Source organism: Brassica napus, chromosome A4 (genome assembly GCF_020379485.1).
Source record: "Brassica napus cultivar Da-Ae chromosome A4, Da-Ae, whole genome shotgun sequence".
In the NCBI taxonomy this organism is placed as follows: domain Eukaryota; kingdom Viridiplantae; phylum Streptophyta; class Magnoliopsida; order Brassicales; family Brassicaceae; genus Brassica; species Brassica napus.
The window spans coordinates 5,237,010-5,258,139 of NC_063437.1; the positions used below are offsets into that span (position 1 = coordinate 5,237,010).

Sequence of the window (21,130 nt, forward strand, 5' to 3'; positions counted from 1 at the left end):
TTGAGAGAGAGAGGAGTTTTCCGGCGGAGAGAGAGAGGTGGTCTGGTGGAGAGAAGGCTGAGCACCGGTGGAGCAAAGGCTGAGCACCGGAGGAGCTGGCCGGAAAGGGGAACGCCGGCAGAGAGAGCTTTCTCAGGTGGAGAGCACAATCGTGCTGATAACGTGTTAGAAATATGAGAGAAGTGTTGCTATGAAAATTGTGTCTTTCTCATTAGCTCTCACTATCAATATATAGTGGAGGTTCATACAAAAGTTTACAGCAAAGGAGAGAATCTACACATTTAATACATATTGACTACATTCATTACAAAGATACAGACTTGGTCAAATCTCATAAATGCTCCGGTTGAATGAGTCTTCATCTTGACTAGTCTTAGACGAATGTAGACGGACCGGAGACGGGTATAGACGGACCGGATAGTCAGATCGGATGTAAACCTCCTTGATGGTTAATGGCAATCCACATATCCATACAATGGATTTATTTTAATTCTGGATTTTGTAAAGTGAAGATACTAACGATCAGTTGGTAACTAACAAATGTCACGAAACTGATAATGATTAAGGATCGTTGATTGTGCGAATTAGTAATGAGCCAATGATACTTGACAATTTTTAAAAAAGCTCCATAAATATGGGCCCACTCACCGATCAGGCGTTTGGTTATTTATTGTGAGTGGGCTTTTGCTTTGCTTCATCGTTTTCCAAAACTTTTAACTCGCAACAACAAAAGAAAGAAAGGCAAAACTCGTAACTTCTCCTCTGTTAAAACCTAAAACTTTTCTTTGGCCAGAGCAAAAAAAAAAGAAAGAAGAAGCACATCATGGATTCTCAGGACCACATCAACACCCCACACTCTCCAGGTTCCTTCTTAATCATTTAACAATGTTCTTTAAGGTTCTCTTCCCAATTTTAGATCTTTCAATGTCGTAACATTCTCGTGTTTAAGTTGATTTCTCACTTCTGATTTTTTTTTGTTCATCTCTTACTTTGTTGTCTCTTGTGACTTCTCCTTCTCAGATTTGATTTCTCACTGTGTCTTAATTTCAGTCTGTTCATGTTTTCTTTAGTCAATGTGCATAGAAAAATATTTTTTTTAAAAGCAAATTTTGGTTTTTTGCAATAATGGCTTCTTCTTTTTGTCTTTTTATGTCTATATGATTAATGGGCTTTCTGATTCTCTTTTTCAAGTTATTTAATCAAATTCTTTTCAGAGTCTAATTATATGGACACTGAAGATCTTTTTGTAATGTTGCAGGAGGTAAGAGCCATGTCTGCACTAAATGTGGTTGGAGTTATCCAAATCCACACCCTAGTGCTAAAAACCGGCGTTCACACAAGAAAATTTGTGGAACCATCAAGGGATTTGAGATCCTTGATTCCGAAATGCCCAACCAGAATCTTGATTTGCAGGAAGATCCTAGCTTGGATGATGAGCAAAAACTCCCAAGTAAGGACATTTGTGATTTGGATGAATATGTAGAAAAAAAAAGACTTCATATGTTTCTTCCTTGATGCTAATGTTATATGTATGTGTAATGAGCTTAGGTCCAAGGGTTGTGGAGAAAGCTGATGAGAGGATTGGGGAAGAGGATGTTTTTGCAGATGCTGTTTCTGAATTTTCAAGATCTGACTCTTTCAAGGAAAAGGAAGAGACAGCAACAAATTGTATCGCTAAGAATCCTGGTGAGTTTACTTTCTTTGATTAAAAAAAAAACAATTCAGGGATGATTTTACTTTCTGATCCTTGGTTGCATCTATGCTGCTTTAATGTGTTTGGTAGGTTCTGTTCATCAAGATTTAAAGCGTTGGTTAAGTTTCATTTAATAATTTTATGAATTACCAAACCTCTAAGATTATCTTATGAGAAATTCTTTAGGATAGACCTAAAAAAAAGTTTTTTCACAAATATAGACCTTAAAAATAAAAATGACCAAAATAGACTTAAATATTTTATCAAAATAGGGGTTAATTAATCTAGACATTAAGGTTTAGAGTTAAGGGATGGGGTTTAGAGTTTAGAATTTAGAGTTTAGGGTTTAGAGTTGAAGAGTGAGGTTTTAGGGATATGATTTCAAATTTTAAAAAATAAAAATAAATTAAAATTTTGAGATCTATTTTTGTAACAAAAACTTAAAATAGTCTATTTGAGAGAGTTGCCCTTATCTTATTATCCAGGTCAATTCAGTTCACTGAGTCTTCTGTTTTTAACACATTTCTTGGTTTTATTCCCATTTGGGCTTTCATGTTCAGGTGAAACTCAGCCGGGCAACAAAAGCCCTGAAGTGGTTCAAGAGAGTTGTGAAGTTCCACCTGTGGAGATCCTTGACAACTTCCCAAAAACTGTTGAAGCAGCTTCAGGGAATGCACAAGGTGGAGAACCTTCTATTGAAGGACATTCCATGGGATTTGTAACTCTGAATGATTCATCACAGGTCGTTGAAGGTGGTGGTGATACCATATCAGATGTTGGGTTAGAGACAGATTGCAAAGAAGATTTACCTGGTGAATCTGAATCTAAGTTGGCATCTGCATTAGGAAAGAGAAAAGATACTTTTGATTCATCATGGAACGATGAAGTGATTTACTCGGACGTGGAGGGTCCGCATGGATTTGCTTTTGAAGAAATGAGTATGATGCATCCTGGTGAAGCTGAGTATACAGTTAGTGATGATAATGTTCCGGTCAATACAGACCAAGTTATCAGCACCAAAGAATATGCTTGTGATGATGTAACTTTTACAGAAAATGCTGACGTCTCTCTGGATGGAACCAAACATGAAGATGTTGAATCGAATCTTCCTGAGACACCTAAGGGAGAAGAATGTGAAACCGGTACTCGTAGTAAGGCAGAGAACTTAAGCATTCAGCCTGAAGGCATAAGTATTGGCACTGAAGTTTCTTCATCAGACAAGCTTCTTTTGGAAAACAAAGCTGAACCTCAAGGCCAAACAGCTGTGGTAATATCTAAGGTTGGCCCTGAAGATATCAAAATGAAAGCCGAAGAGGGTGAATCATCTTTTGGTGTTTCCCAAGACACTGTTGAATCAGAAATATTGGAAGCCTCTCTACCTGAAGTAGTTCCTATAGTTGCTGACTCGAATGCTGATCTGAGCCGTTCAAATCTCACTGAACATGAGAATGAACTTATTCAAGCAAATGTTGTAGCTGAGGAGAACAGCCCAAACAGCAAGCTGATCTCTGAATCCGCTTTTGCTGTTCAACATTATGTTTCTGATGCAAACGATCAGAAGAACAGTTCACCAGGAACATGTATAGACTACATTCCCGAAATTAGTGCTGAAACCTGTGAAAGTAATGATGAAGCTCGCAGAAAAGAGTTAGTGGAGGAAAGCAGTTTCATAAAAGTAGCAGATCCTTTAAGCAATTTTGCAACTGATGAATCTGCTCAAACAGCTAATAATCAGAAGTTAGTGGAAAGCGGAAGGACAGAGTTCAATAGAGTAGTTGGTGGGTTGGGGGTTATTCAAGCAAATGAGATTGACAGTGATGTACTTAAAGCGCACAACTTGTATGCTGAGGTCCCTGTGACTATTGAGTCAAATGACCTTCGAGATTTTGGGAGACTGCAGAATCTTTCAGAAGCACACGTTAGATCTCTGGTTTCAAGTCCGCTTGTCACTAGAAACAATACTACTTCCAATGCGTTTGCGTCTACTTCAGGTATGTCAGCTATTTCACCTTTATTGAACTCAAAAGGGATGCTTATGTGTAATTGTGATAGCCACGCCGATGTTTGATGGAACAGGACTTAGTGAAAACGGATCACAGTCATCATCACTTGCTGTTGCTCTGTCGGAAAACCAAGAGATCACTATGGAGAAGACAGCAAAGGAGCAGCACGTCCCTCTGAAGAACCTTCTGAGTGAAGCAAGGTCACCAAGGCTAGCAGCAGCGGAGGCAAAGAAGGATAACATACCGAGAGTGAGTTCGATATTATTGGACCAAGAGACATCCCCTGAAGAGGGAGGCCGCTGGCCAGAGAGAAGAGAAGTGAGGGAGGAGTGGAAGTCGCCAGCAAAGTATCCAGTGGAGTTGAAGAGAGAGGAGAGGAAAGTGAAAGGAAGACCCTTTTGGGTCCCATTTGTTTGCTGTTCCTCTGTTAAGTAGTAGAAGGCTCTATCTGTTGTGTTACTCTTTAAGTAGAAGACTTTGACTTTTATAAAGAAGGCTACAAGTTTGGTTACTGTAGGAGCTTTTGTTACTTATGTGTGTTTGGTTGCGCATAGATTTACAATGTGTGTTTGATTAGATGTTCCATGTTTGAATCTTAAAATACTAAGCGTTAGAAAATATTTGTGGCATTGCAAAAAAATATAACACAGAACACAAAGTCTTACAAGTAATCAAAAACTGAAGGTGAGCTGTTTGAGTCTGATCAATTCCCTAGCGATATGGAAAATTGATGAGAGATCAAACAAGACCCTTCATTTGTTACATACATCAGTGTGAAACACATTAAAAAGTAACTAAGACAAACAAGTTACAAAGAAGTTAACTAATAAACACCATACTGTCTGTTGTTATCTTCAAGACTGCAGAAACTGAGTGAGATAATCAGAGAAATTGATGTCATCTTCATTCAAAGCAGAGACACCATCATCACAAGGCACCGAGTTCAATGCAATAGTAGTCTCCTCCTGAAGCTGCTCTTGAGAAGAAATAGTCTCCACAAAGCCATCAACAGAAGGTACGCAGTTCATTGCAGACTCCAAAAGAGAATCATCAAGGAAGACTGAACTGGTATCAATCCCGTAATCTAAGCTCATCTCTCCAGTTGAATAGGTGTTGTTGTTGTCTGGACTGGCACAAATATCGTATGGGAGAAGGAGCGGTTGATCCAAGGGCTCTGTCATCTTCATGGTCTCGTCGTTGTTGTCAGAAGAATTCATAGACTCGAAATCAAAATCTAAATCTAAATCCAGATCAATTAGTTGATCAAAATCAATCTCCTCCAACGAGTCATTGTTGTTGTTGTTGTAATCTAGGGTTTTGTCACTGGAATCGGACGGGAGAAGTAGGGTTTGTTCCACCGTGGGTTCTGTTTTCTTCATTGTCTCCTCGTTCTTCTTCTTCTGTTTCTTCAGAGGAGGCTCTGCCTTTGCGTCTTCAGCACGCAACTCATTGATTTTTGACAACAACGTAGACATGGAGTTGATGGCATGGGACAGTTCTTGGGGGCTCTTAGATTTGAGAAGAGCATCGTCCTCCAACCACTGAGGCAACCCTAGTTCTTTTCTAGCGAGACAAATCCCAAGGTCCTCGTGATCATCTATTTCTTCTCGGACAGCAGGTCTCTCTCCCGTGAGAAAAGCGGTAACGATGGAGTCAACCGAAGAGTGGCCGAAGGAGAAGAAGCTGACGTTGGAGTTGGAAGAAGGAGGTGTTGCCAACACGGCGATCTGTGCGTCGGTGAGAAGACAGAGCTGCGAGACTTTGCTATGGAGACCGTAGCTTCGTTTCGTGAAAGTCGTTGCCGCAGATTCGCGTTTCGTGATCCTCTCCATCGTTGCCTTCCTCTTTTTAGAACTATAATATAAAATGGACAGATATTTAGTGTCCATATAAAACAAAACCTAATGGATAATCATATCTATATTTATCTTTAACACTCCCCCTTGATTATCCATTTTGTATTACGTAGTGCCTCGTTAAAAACCTAGTCATGGAAAAACCCATTGGGACAAAAACCATGACAAGGGAAAAAGAGTACACTGTCGTAATCTCTCCCTGAAAATAGTAGACATAGATTTCTTGTCAGAGGTCACGCAAATGCCGCATTCCGATACCGTAGACATGTTTTCGGAATGTTGTAGTTGGAAGAGCTTTGGTGAACAAGTCAGCCGGATTTTCACATGACCGTACATACTCGATGTCCACTTCTTTATTTTTTTCGAGCTCTCTTATGTACGAGATATCTTGGAAGGATGGCTTTGTTCTATCGCTCTTGATATAGCCTTCTTTAAGTTAAGCAACACAAGCCGAATTGTCTTCAAATATTTTCGTCGGCGGTTTTTCGTTGACTATTCCGCTTGATTCTTGTATGTGGTGATTCATTGACCGAAGCCACACTCATTCTCGACATGCTTCGTGAAGCGCAATAGTTTCTGCATAATTTGAAGATGTCGCAACCAGAGTTTGTTTCTGGGACCACCAAGAGATCGCGGTTCCACCAATTATAAAAATATTGCCAGTTTGCGATCGAGCCTTATGAGGATCTGATAAGTATCCTGCATCTGCAAAATCAACCATACCAAAATCGGGTTTTCTAAAATATCCCTAAATCAACTGTACCTTGGAGGTAACAAAATAAGTGCTTTATTCCGTCTCAATGCCTGCGAGTAGGAGCAGAACTATATCTCACCAGTAGATTAGTAGCAAAAGCTATATCTGGTCTGGTACAGTTTGCAAGATATAACAGCCCACCGATAGCACTCATATAAGGTACTTCTGGACCTAATATCTTCTCGCTATCTTCGCAGGGCCTAAAAGGATCACTCTCAACATTGAAAGATCTACCAATCATTGGAGTACTCAAAGGAGTCGCTTTGTCCATACGAAAGCGTTTCAATAACCTTTTCGTGTAGTTTGATTGATGCACAAATATTCTTTCTCGGAGATGTTCAATCTGGAGCACAAAACAAAATTTTGTCTTGCCGAGATCTTACATTTCGAACTCCTCTTTCATATGAGTTCGAACATCATCAACCTCCTTTTGAGTTCCAATTATGTTCAGGTCATCTACATATACATCAATGATCACAAAACCAGATGACGATTTATTTATACGCATGGACATATCACATTATTCACATATCCTTTACTCAAAAGATATTCACTTAAGCGATTGTACCACATGCGTCCGGATTGCTTTAGTCCATAAAGTGATCGCTGTAACTTGACAGAACAAATCTCTCTGGATTTTTCTTTCAATGCCCCTGGCATTTTCAATTCCTCAGGGAGTTTCATGTATATATCGTTATCCAGCGATCCATACAAATATGCAGTCACAACGTCCATGAGATGCATTTCAAGATTTTTAGACGCCGTTAGGCTCATCAAAAATCTAAACGTAATTGCATCCATTACAGGGGAATATGTTTTCTCAAAATCAATTCTTGGTCTCTAAGAAAAACCTTGGGCAACTAATCGCCCTTTATATCGTGTTACTTCATTTTTCTCATTTACTTTTCTCACGAATACCCACTTAAACCCAACACGATTTATATTATCAGGCGGTATGACTATAGGTCCAAAGACTTTTCTTTTATTCAAGGAGAGTAATTCAATTTGAATGTCCTTCTTCCACTCCTCCCAATCATATCTTTTTTGACATTCTAAAATGGACCTTGTGTGACACCCCCGATCGTAGTTGACCGGAAATGACACGGTTGATGTTCCTCGATGGTTGATCCGAGGTTCTCAGAATACTTCTGATCGCCTTAGACCAACAATCAAAGAACACCAACGCTCCTATCAGATATCACTCTAGGCTTTTCAACCCGAAAAAAAAGCAATACCCGATAGTTAGTTCGTCCGGACAATGACTAATATCATATGGAACCCGTACTTTAAAAACACTCTTTATATATCATTCAAAAGCATCTTACAAAATTTGTTTTAAATTAACCTCGAGGTTTTCGGTCAACAAATCTTATACATAAGATATATCAAAATGACTTTGCAAGGATAATAAAACTACCGCTGGCTAATGCTGTTCCTTTCCGTCCTAGAGTAAGGTCTCCCGCCTATTGGTTACATGCATCACAAATGAGTCATGAGTAACTAGTTTACTCAGTGAACCTAGTCCCGCACCCCAACATATATTAATAATATCTCAAGCAATCAACTTCATTTGTATGCAGTGGAAATATATTCCATATCTGGATATTTATATATAAGGAATATTCTTCCATCATTGTGAATCTAATCATATACCTCACTTCCTATTCTCGTCTCTCATATCATTCATATAATCATATTTATATATATATACCAGACCCGAAAAACCACAAAGGCTAAACGAGTGTAGCGAGTTAGCATCACCATCATCGCCATCAGATATTCAAAAATTGAACATCTAACGCTGCATGCAGTTACACGGCCTCCAGGGTGCGATCCCATCATCGTGTATTTGTGACCTTGTTCCATATCGCATGACCAATTCACGGTAATCATCATTCATACGGGAATATTTTGGAAGACAGGTTTATAATAAGACTTCACATGATTAATACTTCCATACTTAATTATATTTAATACTATACATATGTATTAGTACTTGAGAACAAGTACTCAGGTTTGGAATAAACCTCTATAATCATTCATAAATATTTAATAAGTGTTTACACTAAGTAAACACCTTACCAATTCAATATTGATCAAGAGACAAAGCCTATCAATCATCTACAATCAGTACGTTCAATCAAGAAATATTCATTCACTACTCATCAATCATCTATCTAGACTCACCTTTGATTCCATGAGATTGGCTAGGGAACATTAGACTCGAGCTCAACTAATAACACTCCATTTCACTCCGATTTCCTCAAGCTTTAAGATGAACTTGGTTGATATAAACTTCAAGCTGAACACACGTCTAACCGATAAAATCCAAGGCTAAAGAACTTGGGTGATTCTAAACTCTTGAACACTATACCTTCAGCTCTTAACCACACCAGAACACACTGATTAAAGTCACAGGATGGTGAGAAAGGGTCGTCCAAGCTCACTTCTCTTCCCTGATTTTTTTTTGAATTTTTCAACTAATTTTTCTCACACATTTTTCTCTTTTCTTTCTCTATTTCTCTCTGGATTTTCTCTGGTTTTTCTTGCAGTAATAGGACGTCCAGAGGAGAGAAGAAGATGTTTTATACCATATGGGGTTGCTTCAGCTCAGGGCTTTTTCTTTACACAAAGTGGTAGTTTGGAGAAACATGTGGCAACCAACTTCAGCACAAGCAGCTCACTTTTCCCTTACAAGAAGAAAGCTGCAAGCAGCTGAAGCAAACAGCTTGTGACCAGCATGTGACTTCTAATGAGCAAGTAGGTAAGCAAGTAGGTGCATGTCATGTGACCTAATTACTGAGAAAGCAAATAGGCTAGAAGGTGCAAGGCATGTGACTGTTCAGAAATAATTTTAAGAGTTTTGTCGATATTTTTCGGACTGTTTCGACTAAATATTTTTCATCATTCGAATCTCGTCCTGCTCTGAATAAACTCGCCTAGCATGAATAAAAATTGACAATAATAATTAACACTCGACCAGAACCATCAAGAGATGGTTTTTCGACCAAAAGACAGCCGTCGAGAGATTAATTCACCGTGTCGATTTTTATTTAAATTCTGATCGATCAATCTTCAAACTGATCTTAAAGAATTTTCTCGACCAAAATTCTATCTGTTCGTGAGGGTTATTACATTCTTCCCTCCTCAAAAGAATTCGTTCCCGAATTCTAAAAATGTAGATGTACACTCTTTACTGAACAATCTCTGAAAGGAGTTCTGGATATTAGATCTGACCTTATCTTAATCTGCCCATATCAAAACAACTCATGGTCGATCCCTTGATTCCCCCAACCGATCCTTTCCTTTCTGAGCAGCCGCTTTCAACATAACCAAATTCTTTGCTCTGCACAATTCTTGTCAACTGTGGTCTGCATACTTTTTCTAACAATCTTGTATCTACAGACTATTACTTCTTAACCTTTTCTATCTGGCTCTCCCCCATAACAACAACATGAAATTTGGAACGTGAGGTGATGTGCCATACGTGAATGTAACATCTCCAGTCTAGTCAATGTTAACTTGATTAACCGTGCAACAATCAAACAAGAACATGCACGATCAAACACGCCAACATGATTCAGACCAGGGGTGCTACTCTCAAATAAACACACTCACCCATTCCAAGAATGATATCACTTACAGTATTCTTTATACTTCTGATCTATCTGAAATGCTCTTCATAATCTTCTAACTACTACTAGAACTCTGACAAGAACCACTTGGTGAAATCCCTAGGCTATTGCAGTGAATTCATGTTCAACAAGAATACTGAACATGTTACTTTTTTAGATGTGGACCATCCTTTCAATGCCTTAAACACATCTTCATCTTCCCTGATTATCAGACTGTCTTCTACTCTGCTCATTTTCATCTTCTACTTTTTAAACGATCAAGTTACTAGAGTACACTTCTTCACCTTTTCCCAAAAGTTCTTCAACACGCCAGACTGATTTGAGTGATACTCGAACACTTAGTAGTATACCATTGTAGGCCAACAATAACTGGACCTCTTCAAAATACTTCTTTCCTTAATATCCTAATTGAGCTCGGTAACTATATAGCCAATCTCATTCTAGATAAAAGCATACCGCTCTAACGGAAGTACTACGGAATGGGGAAGACATACCATAACTTTAACTGGCAGCCCGTACTTCCAAATAATAACGGTAGACTTGAATTCACAAAAGTGAATCCTCTCTAATACTATGACATCGCTCAGGAACTACAACCATGTGTTGTTCCCGAATCAAACACAATATGGGTGGAGAATTCCATCCATAGGCAAGGTCTCTTACGACACCTTGATCACAATTCACATAAGTTTTTTTTTTTCAATCATTCATAAAAATTTTAAAATGCACACAACACACAATGGGATAAGAAGCAAACATGTGATTGAACCTTTCAGGGGTTTTGACGGTCCATACAACCATAAAGTATAGGCTCTACCCAAATAGCCTAACACTTGGATCAAGACTAATGGTAAGGAAGCGTGAACAAGTCCAACTACTGGTACCCTAGGTATAGGTAAAGGAACCGGGTAACTTTATTGGCAAGGGTAAAATAATCATCCTTACTCTTCACAAGGGAATCACTAAAGCGCATTGATGCAAATAATCAAGAATTTCTCGCACTTGGACGATCCTGACAATGCTGTCCTGGTATGTCACCACCATAACAACTCAGCCTCCTCGATCTTGATCTGATGAAACGTACACCCAAAATCATCCCAGCGACTTAATCCACTGATTTAAAATAATCTTCGATCTTCACTGGTTGGGAATTAAACGGTCTGCAGAATTTGGTGAACTTCTTCAGCAATAACTTCTTTAGTATTCGCGTCATACTCTAACATCTCCTCGAAGGTTTGAAACTCCATGGTCGTTTATCTACTCCAAAATTCTTGGCTAAGTTCCCAAATATTTTCCGTATGAACTTTGGCTTATTCTTCAAACCATAATCGATGAATGAAATTCACTCGACCACATATCTTGATGCTGAAATTGTTATATATGATTAACTCAACCTGAACCTCCTGGCGGAAACATCCCACTGTACCAACTCCGTAAACTGAATCTTCAATCGGTCTCATATCTTGTATAGAAAATTCTACTTCATGAACTCTTGAGATCTGTCCAACTCGATCTCACCTCTCTGAAGTAATTCTTGACTCTTGACCAACAACTCATCGCGTTCATCTCCAAATAGCTTGCTACCAAATCCTTCATGTAATTCTCTGAACATTGGCCACGTCAATGTTTTGCTCTGGGTGTTTCATCCCAAATCTGCCTCAAGCCAAAGTATACCTCAAACGGTTTAGTGTTTCTTCAGTATCTTATGGTCCCACTACTTCTTTCCTTCATAAGCTTTAAGATGTCTTGTTGCCAACATAAAGGTGCATGTGTGTCCATCGTCTTGTACTACAGTTGAACCATCTCTTCCTCCAACGCTAAGCTCCGAACAAATGTTGAACAATTCAGGCTTGTACGGCTCTGTTTCTTGTACGTCTCAGCATAAGCTGGAGACTTGAGAAGCTGGAAGAATAAGTGCATCTAGGTGATCATGTGCAGTCGCATCGCTCTGAATCGGACCACAAACAACGCCCACCTTGACATCGATAACTCACGAGTCCGGAGATGTATTTGATGTATCAATTATGTCCCATATCTCTCTCTAAAGAATTGGGATCCCCCACTAGAATTCAAAAGAACGACAGGAAGGCATGACATTACTGACTCTTAACAGGGCGGTAGTGAACCCCACCATGAGGGTAGCAAACTCGAGCCTGATGATACTAACATCGGTAAGTACGGTCCACCCGTTCAAGCTTGTCTCGGTGTTTCTGCTATGAAATATCACTGTTAGATAACTACCCATGACTATCTATCCTAAAATGAAGGAACAAGCCAGCGTATCCAAGTTATCCTTGCGACTCATTTTGACTCGAAAAACATTTGAAACAAATCCCATTCTAGCATCGTATAACCATGCTCTGATACCACCTTTGTGACACCCCCGATCATAGTTGACCGGAAATGACACGGTTGATGTTCATCGATGGTTGATCCGAGGTTCTCAGAATACTTCTGATCGCCTTAGACCAACAACCAAAGAACACCAACGCTCCAATCAGATATCACTCTAGGCTTTTCAACCCGAAAAAAGTAATAACCGATAGTTAGTTCGTCCGGACAAGGACTAATATCATATGGAATCCGTATTTTAAAAACACTCTTTATATATCATTCAAAAGCATCTTACAAAATTTGTTATAAATTAACCTCGAGGTTTTCGGTTAACAAATCTTATACATAAGATATATCAAAATGACTTTGCAAGGATAATAAAACTACCGCTGGCTAATGCTGTTCCTTCCCGTCCTAGAGTAAGGTCTCCCGCCTATTGGTTACCTGCATCACAAATGAGTCATGAGTAACTAGTTTACTTAGTAAGTCTAGTCCCGCACCCCAACATATATTAATAATATCTCAAGCAATCAACTTCATTTGTATGCAGTGGAAATATATTCCATATCTGGATGTTTATATATAAGGAATATTCTTCCATCATTGTGAATCTAATCATATACCTCACTTCCTATTCCCGTCTATCATATCATTCATATAATCATATTTTTATATATATATATATATATATATATTTATTTATACCAGACCCGAGAAACCACAAAGGCTAAACGAGTCTAGCGAGTTAGCATCACCATCATCGCCATCAGATATTCAAAAATTGAACATCTAACGCTGCATGCAGTTACACGGCCTCCAGGGTGCGACCCCATCATCGTGTCTTCGTGACCTTGTTCCATATTGCAGGACCAATTCACGGTAATCATCATTCATACGGGAATATTTTGGAAGACATGTTTATAATAAGACTTCACATGATTAATACTTCCATACTTAATTATATTTAATACTATACATATGTATTAGTACTTGAGAACAAGTACTAAAGTTTGGAATAAACCTCTATGATCATTCATAAATATTTAATAAGTGTTTACACTAAGTAAACACCTTACCAATTCAATATTGATCAAGAGACAAAGCCTATCAAATATCTACAATCAGTACGTTCAATCAAGAAATATTCATTCACTACTCATCAATCATCTTTCTAGACTCACCTTTGATTCTATGAGATTGGCTAGGGAACACTAGACTCGAGCTCAACTAATAACACTCCATTTCACTCCGATTTCCTCAAGATTTAAGATGAACTTGGTTGATATAAACTTCAAGCTGAACACACGTCTAACCGATAAAATCCTAGGCTAAAGAACTTGGGTGATTCTAAACTCTTGAACACCAAACTTTCAGCTCTTAACCACACCAGAACACACTGATTAAAGTCACAGGATGGTGAGAAAGGGTCGTCCAAGCTCACTTCTCTTCCCTGATTTTTTTCTGAATTTTTCAACTAATTTTTCTCACATATTTTTCTCTTTTCTTTCTCTCTTTCTCTCTGGATTTTCTCTGGTTTTTCTTGCAGTAACAGGACGTCCGGAGGAGAGAAGAAAATGTTTTATACCATATGGGGTTGCTTCAGCTCAGGGTTTTCGCTTTACACAAAGTGGTAGTTTGGAGAAACATGTGGCAACCAGCTTCAGCACAAGCAGCTCACCTTTCCCTTACAAGAAGAAAGCTGCAAGCAGTTGAAGCAAACAGCTTGTGACCAGCATGTGACTTCTAATGAGCAAGTAGGTAAGAAAGTAGGTGCATGTCATGTGACCTAATTACTGAGAAAGCAAGTAGGCTAGAAGATGCAAGGCATATGACTATTCAGAAATAATTTTAAGAGTTTTGTCGATATTTTTCGGACTGTTTCGACTAAATAGTTTTCATCATTCGATTCTCGTCCTGCTCTGAATAAACTCGTCTAGCATGAATAAAAATCTACAATAATAATTAACACTCGACCAGAACCATCAAGAGATGGTTTTTCGACCAAAAGACAGCCCGTCGAGAGATTAATTTACCGTGTCGATTTTTATTTAAATTCTGATCGATCAATCTTCAAACTGATCTTAAAGAATTTTCTCTACTAAAATTCTATCTGCTCGTGAGGGTTATTACACCTTTGATCGGGATCATCATTTTCATGATCGATCTCTTTGGACACAGAAAAGGAGAACATTCCATCAACATCTTTTATCGTATTTCTGATCCATATCTTTTCATCTCGGGGGTAGTTGATGGAAATCTCGTACTTTTCTGTTCTCTCCTCGTCATCTGGACCATCTTTATCTATGCCTTCTTTCAGACATTTTTCAGTATCAGGTTCTTCTGGAACCTTTCCATTTATGTTTTCTTTCAGACATCTTTCAATATCAGGTTCTTTTCGAACCTTACTATTTTGCTCATCGAATTTCTTTTTCTGTCGGAGATTTTTATCTTTAGAACCCGCTGGCCTCCCCTTCTTTAACTGAACCTGAGGTTCATTTATTTTGTTTCCATCAGTTTGTTCTTTAGGAACATCAACTCTTGATGAAAAATTTTCAGCGGGTATACATGACTTCGTCACCCTTCTCGTATCTGTGAACGCATCTGGTAAATGGTTTGCCAAATTATGCAAATGCATAATTTTCTGAACTTCCAGTTCTCTTTGATTCGTAGGGGGATCAAGGTGTAACAACGACGGTGTACACCATGTAATTTCTTGAGGAATTTTACCAATTCCTACCCCTAATGCTGGAAATTCATCCTCATTAAAATGGCAATCGGCAAATCGTGCCGTAAACATATCACCAGTTACTGGTTCCAGATATCTTGTTATACTTGGTGACGTATAACCCACATATATTCTCAATCTTCTTTGTGGGCCCATTTTTGTTCTTTGTAGCAGAGCTATCGGAACATAGACCGCACACCCAAAGACATGGAGATGGGATACATCTGGCTCTTGCCCAGATGCCAATTGTAATGGGGAGTAGTCATGATATGCACTCGGTCTTAATCGAACCAGTGCAGCCGCATGCAATATAGCATGTCCCCATACAGAAATTGGGAGCTTTATTCTCAAAACTAACGGTCTTGCAATCAACTGTAACCGTTTTATCAATGACTTAGCCATGCCATTTTGTGTATGCACATGGGGAACTGGATGCTCCACATCAATCCCCATTGACATACAATAATCATCAAAAGCTTGCGAATGTAAATTCACCAGCATTATCAAGCCTTACTTTCTTAATGGCATACTCTGAGAACTGCGTTCTCAGCTTTATTATCTGGGCAATGAACTTTGCGAAAGCCGTATTTCGTGTCGTCAAAAGAGACACACTTGACCATCTACTAGATGTGTCAATCAATACCATGAAATACTTAAACGGCCCGCACGGTGGGTGGATTGGCCCACATATATCACCATGTATTCTTTCTAAAAATATTGGTGATTCATTGCCTACTTTTGCTGGTGATGGCCGAGTTATAAGCTTTCCTTGAGAACATGCATTACATGTAAACTTGCCCGTTTGCAAAATTTTTCTGCTTTTCAACGGATGGCCATTCGAATTTTGCACTATCTTTCTCATCATGACTGAACCAGGATGTGCTAGCCTCTCATGCCAAATTTTAAATGTATTAGTAAACTTCATGTTTACCACGGCGTAGGACTCAGTCATGGTTATTTTCGTACAATATAGTCCAGAGGATCAGATTCTTAACTCTTCCAATATATGTTTCCTCTCAGACTTAATGCAAAGAAATTCAATGCCATCTTTACTCATAGTCTCAATATGATATCCATTTCTTCGGATATCCTTAAAACTTAACAAGTTTCTATGAGACTTGGGGGAATACAATGCATCACTTATTTCAAATATCGTTTCCCCTGGCATTGAAAATTTTGCTCTTCTCGAGCCCATAATAATCTTTACATTACCAGATATTGTACTTACGCTTCCAGCGTAATCTCTTATTTTGAGACTGGATAAATATTTCTTATCTTTAATTACCGTGTGCGTTGACGCACTATCTGCCAAACACAAATTTCCATCCATAGTCTCAAAATTTGGCATTTTCTGAATATAAAATATTCATAAAACATATATTATCAAACATGAAACATAAGAAACATATATCTTACCACAAAATATATAGATACTATAATACAGTGTACTTATATCACTTATCGATTTATATCACTTATCGATACTCTCTGGCTCAACCAGAAAGTCTGATACGTCGAGATGAGTATCATCGTTTAAACCATGAAAGGATTATCCAGGTTCATCAGAGATGAAGTTAGTTTCACCTCTTCCTTTCTCTTTTCCCTTTTGGGATTCTCTATACAGATCGGCTAAATGTTTTGGTGTACGACAACTACGTACCCAATGACCTTTCATACCGCATCTGTAGCAAACCTTTCCTGTTTGCCTTTTATCTTCCTGGCCCTTTTCATTCCTTTCATTTTCGTGGAAGTTCTTGTTATCTCTTTCATCATAGGGACATAATCTTCTTTTTCGTCCTCTTCCACGATCATGATAACAGTTTCCACCACATCCACGACCTCGTCCTCTCCTATTATCATAACTGGATGATACAACATTCGCTTCAGGGAACGGAGCAGATCCAGTGGAACGAGCTTGATGGTTTAAAGTTACGAGTTGATTATTCTGCTCCGCTACAAGGAGGACTTGCATCAACTCCGAGTAACGGGTATATCCATTCACCTGGTACTGTTGCTACATGATTACATTTTCAGGATGGGACGTGGAGAGAGTTTTTTTTTTATCATATCATAATCACTTATTTTCTCTCCACATAACATCATCCTTGAAGTAATTCCGAACATCGCGGAATTAAACTCACTAACACTTTTATAATCCTGGAACCGGAGATGGATCCACTCGTGTTTAGCTTTCGGTAAGATCACATATTTCTGGTGATCGAACCTCTCTTTTAAAGATTTCCAGAGGTCACAAGGATCCTCTTTCGTAATATATTCATCATTTAAACCATCATGGATGTGGTGTCGTAGAAATATCATGGCTTTTGCCTTTTTCTCATCCGACACCGTTTTTGAACTATCGATGGTTTCCAAAATCCTGTTTCCTCTCAGGTGCATTTTTGCACCCACTGCCCAGGTCATATAATTATTTCCCGTAATATCAAGGGCATTAATTTTGAGTTTTGTCAAATTCGACATGATAACTGTATTCATAGAATAATATATAAATATAGTAAAGACGGGAATTTAAATGCATAATTTAAATGCAAAAATTAAAGGCATAAAATAAAAACATAAACTTAAATTGCAGAAATTTAAATTGCAGGAATTTAAATTGCAAGAATTTAAATAGCATAAATAAAATCGGGAGGCTCAGTCTACCACATGATCCGAGGATTCATAGACTACCATATTGATCATTTTCCAAAGTTCGAGGAGACATGGTCTACCATTTTGACTTTTACTTATTTCAAGGTCCGAGGAGACTTAGTCTACCATTTTTGACCTTTTTTTTTATTCACAGAGGCAAACCTTACCACGTGTTTCTCTGATCGTAAGGGCATAGCCTACCATAACGATCAGTCGGGGAAGGCAGCACCTATCATCCCGAGAAATAGACGGAGAAGGTCCAGCCTCTCACTCCGAAATAATAATAAATTTTAAATAAATTAAGTATATTGAAATACATAAATTTAAACATTACCTCAGTTGGTTTAAGAAATTTTTAGATTGAAAAATTTCAGTTGGTTAGAGATTCGTGCTGATAACGTGGTGTAAATAAAGGTGAGGAGTATATATATTTATTTGTGTTTGATGGCAAAAAGAGAGATAGAGATTGAACGTGAGAGGAAGAGAGTTGAGTGTTTATTATTTTATAAACTCTGGAAAGTTGACAGCGACAAGTGAGAAAGAGATTATCAACTTTTCTTCTTTTTCTTACTTTAGTTTCGATGTTACAAAGGTCCTATTTATAAGAAAAACTTAGTCGGTCAAAGACCAGATATTTTAGAACTATAATATAAAATGGACAGATATTTAGTGTCCATATAAAACAAAACCTAATGGATAATCATATCTATTTTTATCTTTAACAATTTCGATTATGTTGTTCAAAAAAAGAAGAAGAAAAATCTTACTAAATGTCGGCGATGTATGTAACCCAACATCATTTACCAATTCCGGTTTAGTTAAACTTTTTTTTGGTCAAACCGGCTTAGTTAAACCATTTATAGCTTTTAGTTTTCTTTTTCCGCGTTATTCGTAATCCCGGTTTATAAAACCGGTTAGTAACTTGAACTAATCTATTCCGGTTATTTAAGTGACTTTTTTTGTTTATAAACCTTTTCTTTTCCTTTTTTTGGACAACAATAAATAGGATGAGAGTAATTCGATTCGTTTCAACGCGATTGAGCTAGTGTTCAAAGCCTATTCAATTTGATGTCGCTTCTTCACCGCGACTGTTGTTTAGCCCGCTTTGTCTTCCTTTTCTGTCTTATTACACAATTTTGTATCACTAACACCATTCCTCTTGTTGATGAAAGTTTGGAGAGTTGTTCTGTTTCATCAATGATCTGTTTCATTTTCTCGGTGTATGTTGTTTCCACTTGGGAGTCCAAATGAATTAGATACGACCAAATAAACATGATAGTTGCAGACTTCACCATGATCATGGATTGATGAATATGTTTCTTACAAGTCAGAGTAAAATAATGAGTGAGTTACCATAAAAGGCACTTTTGTTACTTTTGCTTCACAAATAAACACTTTTTACTTGGTGGACACAATTCATGAAACCAAGGTGTGTTTTGTACCAATATGTCTTTTACGGAACTCAATGAGAAGAAAGCTAGTTGGAAATAAAGAAATTTAGTTGGTTTTTAATGGTTATTTTATTATAGTAGATAGTTAGGCAATTAATAAGAGTTGTTTTCATAGGATATTCAGATTCATTGTGAGCCACACATGAATATGTCCAATTGCGTTGCTCATTAATTTTTTTCTAAATTTAATTGTACTTTTATTGTTTTTTTTGGGTTTGTTTCTCTGTTCCTTTTCCACCACAGCCACCATCTCAATATTCTCCATCTTCACATCTTCTACCTCCACTGTATCCACCACCACCTCTTCCTTTTGAGTAACCACCTCCGTATCCATCTTCTATATATCCATATATAACCAACCCTCACATTTTTCACCTTCACTTTATCCACCACCGCTTTTTCCTCTCGAGTAACCACTTCCACCATCATTGTATCCACTTTTGTATCTACCATCTTCGTATCGACCGTCTCCGCCTCTGTATCCATAACCATCACCGCCTCCGCCTGATGGCCGGCCTGAGTAACCACATCCACCATTGTATTCACTTCTGTATCCATAACTACTACAATCTCTATTCCGGTATCCACCAACACCTTCACCAAAACCTTTACCTCCATTGTATCCAGGGGCGGAGCTACATAGCGTAAGTAGGGGGCAGTTGCCCCCCATAAAATTTAAAAATTTCCTTAAATGCTAAGAAGAAAATTCGGTTGCCCCCATTAAAAAATATTTATTGCCTCCCCTAACGTAATCAATTCCATAAACTCAGTTTATTTCTCTATTATTTTCGTTTTCAAACACCATTTAATAGTAATACATTTGTGTTAGCATTATGATGTTGCCTTAATTGATTTGCAAACATTAAACCATTGTTTCCATTTTTGTATAAAAAAACGATTTTCTTTCTTGAACAATTATTTACTTGATGGTTTTAGTGAACATTAAATAAATAATTAATCTTTCCATCATTTTGAGCATCATTCTCCCTCTGTTTTAGAACAATCCATGTTTTAGAGTTTTCACACTTATTAAGAAACACGTAAAATTTTAATAATAAATGTATTACTTTTCGTGTTTAGCTATTTCCTATGACTTTTAACCAATAAAAATTCAGTAAACATAATTAATATTTTTGAAGTTTACAATTTGACATTATAACATACATTAAAAATGTAAAATATTGATCTTTTAGAAACAAATTATTTTTCTAAAACATGGATCATTTAGAAATGGAGGGGGTATTTTTATTAAGAAAATCCCTTTTATAATCTAAATTTATGTAAAAAAAATACATTTTTATTTTTTTATAATTTTCTTCTATTTTTTAATTATAAACAACACTTTAAAAACTGTTTTACAAATAAACTTTATAATGAATGGGAAAATTGTTAAAAGAGAACAAAAAACCAAGGTTGTTGTCCCTTTGGTATAAAACCAATTTTGTCCATTTTTTCTCCTTTTTACCCTTTGTATTTCTGAAAACTAATGAAATAAATAATTTTGTTAATCAAAAAAATTATTAAAAATATAAACAATTAATAAAACATCCATATACACAAGCTGGTAATTTTCTTTTGTTCAAAAACTTGGTAAATAAGATTTTTAAAATACGTTCTACTAAAAGTAGAATGCGTATTCTACAAAAAATGGTATAGTAGAAAACGATTTCTAAAATAAATATGTTCATCTACTTCTTTTAGAACGCCAATTCTACTATTTTCTAAATTTCTAAAAAAAAGGAATGTGCATTCTACTAATCATAAAGGTATCCACTTTCTTTCCGAATGCATCTTCTACTTTTGTAAAGTATTCTAAATTTCGGGGAATGCGTTTTCTACAATGTACTCTTACGTCTACTCAAAGTAGAAAGTGTATTCAGAATTTTTATCAGTCTTCTAAACTTTTAGAAGTCGCCTTCTACGGATAAGAATACCTGATTTTTTGCGAAAATTAATGAAATTTCAGTTAAGGAAATATTCTAAAAATCTCCTAAAAATATTCTAACTTCCTAAAACGTTTTATGGTCGAT

At 37.3% G+C, this 21,130-nt stretch overlaps 3 protein-coding genes across 3 annotated transcripts; 1 reads left to right on the forward strand and 2 right to left on the reverse strand.

Moving 5' to 3' along the window:
- The first annotated feature begins 691 nt into the window (after positions 1-691).
- On the forward strand, positions 692-4,225 carry LOC106445764. The gene is made up of 5 exons (XM_013887392.3): positions 692-863; positions 1,259-1,450; positions 1,549-1,686; positions 2,254-3,684; positions 3,770-4,225. Exons 1-5 carry the CDS (start codon positions 824-826, stop codon positions 4,129-4,131), a joined length of 2,163 nt encoding a protein of 720 aa, XP_013742846.1. The 5' UTR covers positions 692-823; the 3' UTR covers positions 4,132-4,225.
- An 81-nt stretch (positions 4,226-4,306) lies between these two features.
- LOC106448117 (agamous-like MADS-box protein AGL97) lies at positions 4,307-7,447 on the reverse strand. Its single transcript, XM_013890045.3, has one exon. It carries the CDS (start codon positions 5,583-5,585, stop codon positions 4,551-4,553), a length of 1,035 nt encoding a protein of 344 aa, XP_013745499.2. The 5' UTR covers positions 5,586-7,447; the 3' UTR covers positions 4,307-4,550.
- Positions 7,448-16,549: 9,102 nt separating this feature from the next.
- Positions 16,550-19,718, reverse strand: LOC125608137. Its single transcript, XM_048778083.1, has 2 exons — positions 19,476-19,718; positions 16,550-17,014 (listed from the first exon to the last, which is right to left on the reverse strand). The coding sequence occupies exons 1-2, from the start codon at positions 19,716-19,718 to the stop codon at positions 16,550-16,552; spliced, it is 708 nt and encodes a 235-aa protein (XP_048634040.1).
- Between the last annotated feature and the right edge of the window lie 1,412 nt (positions 19,719-21,130).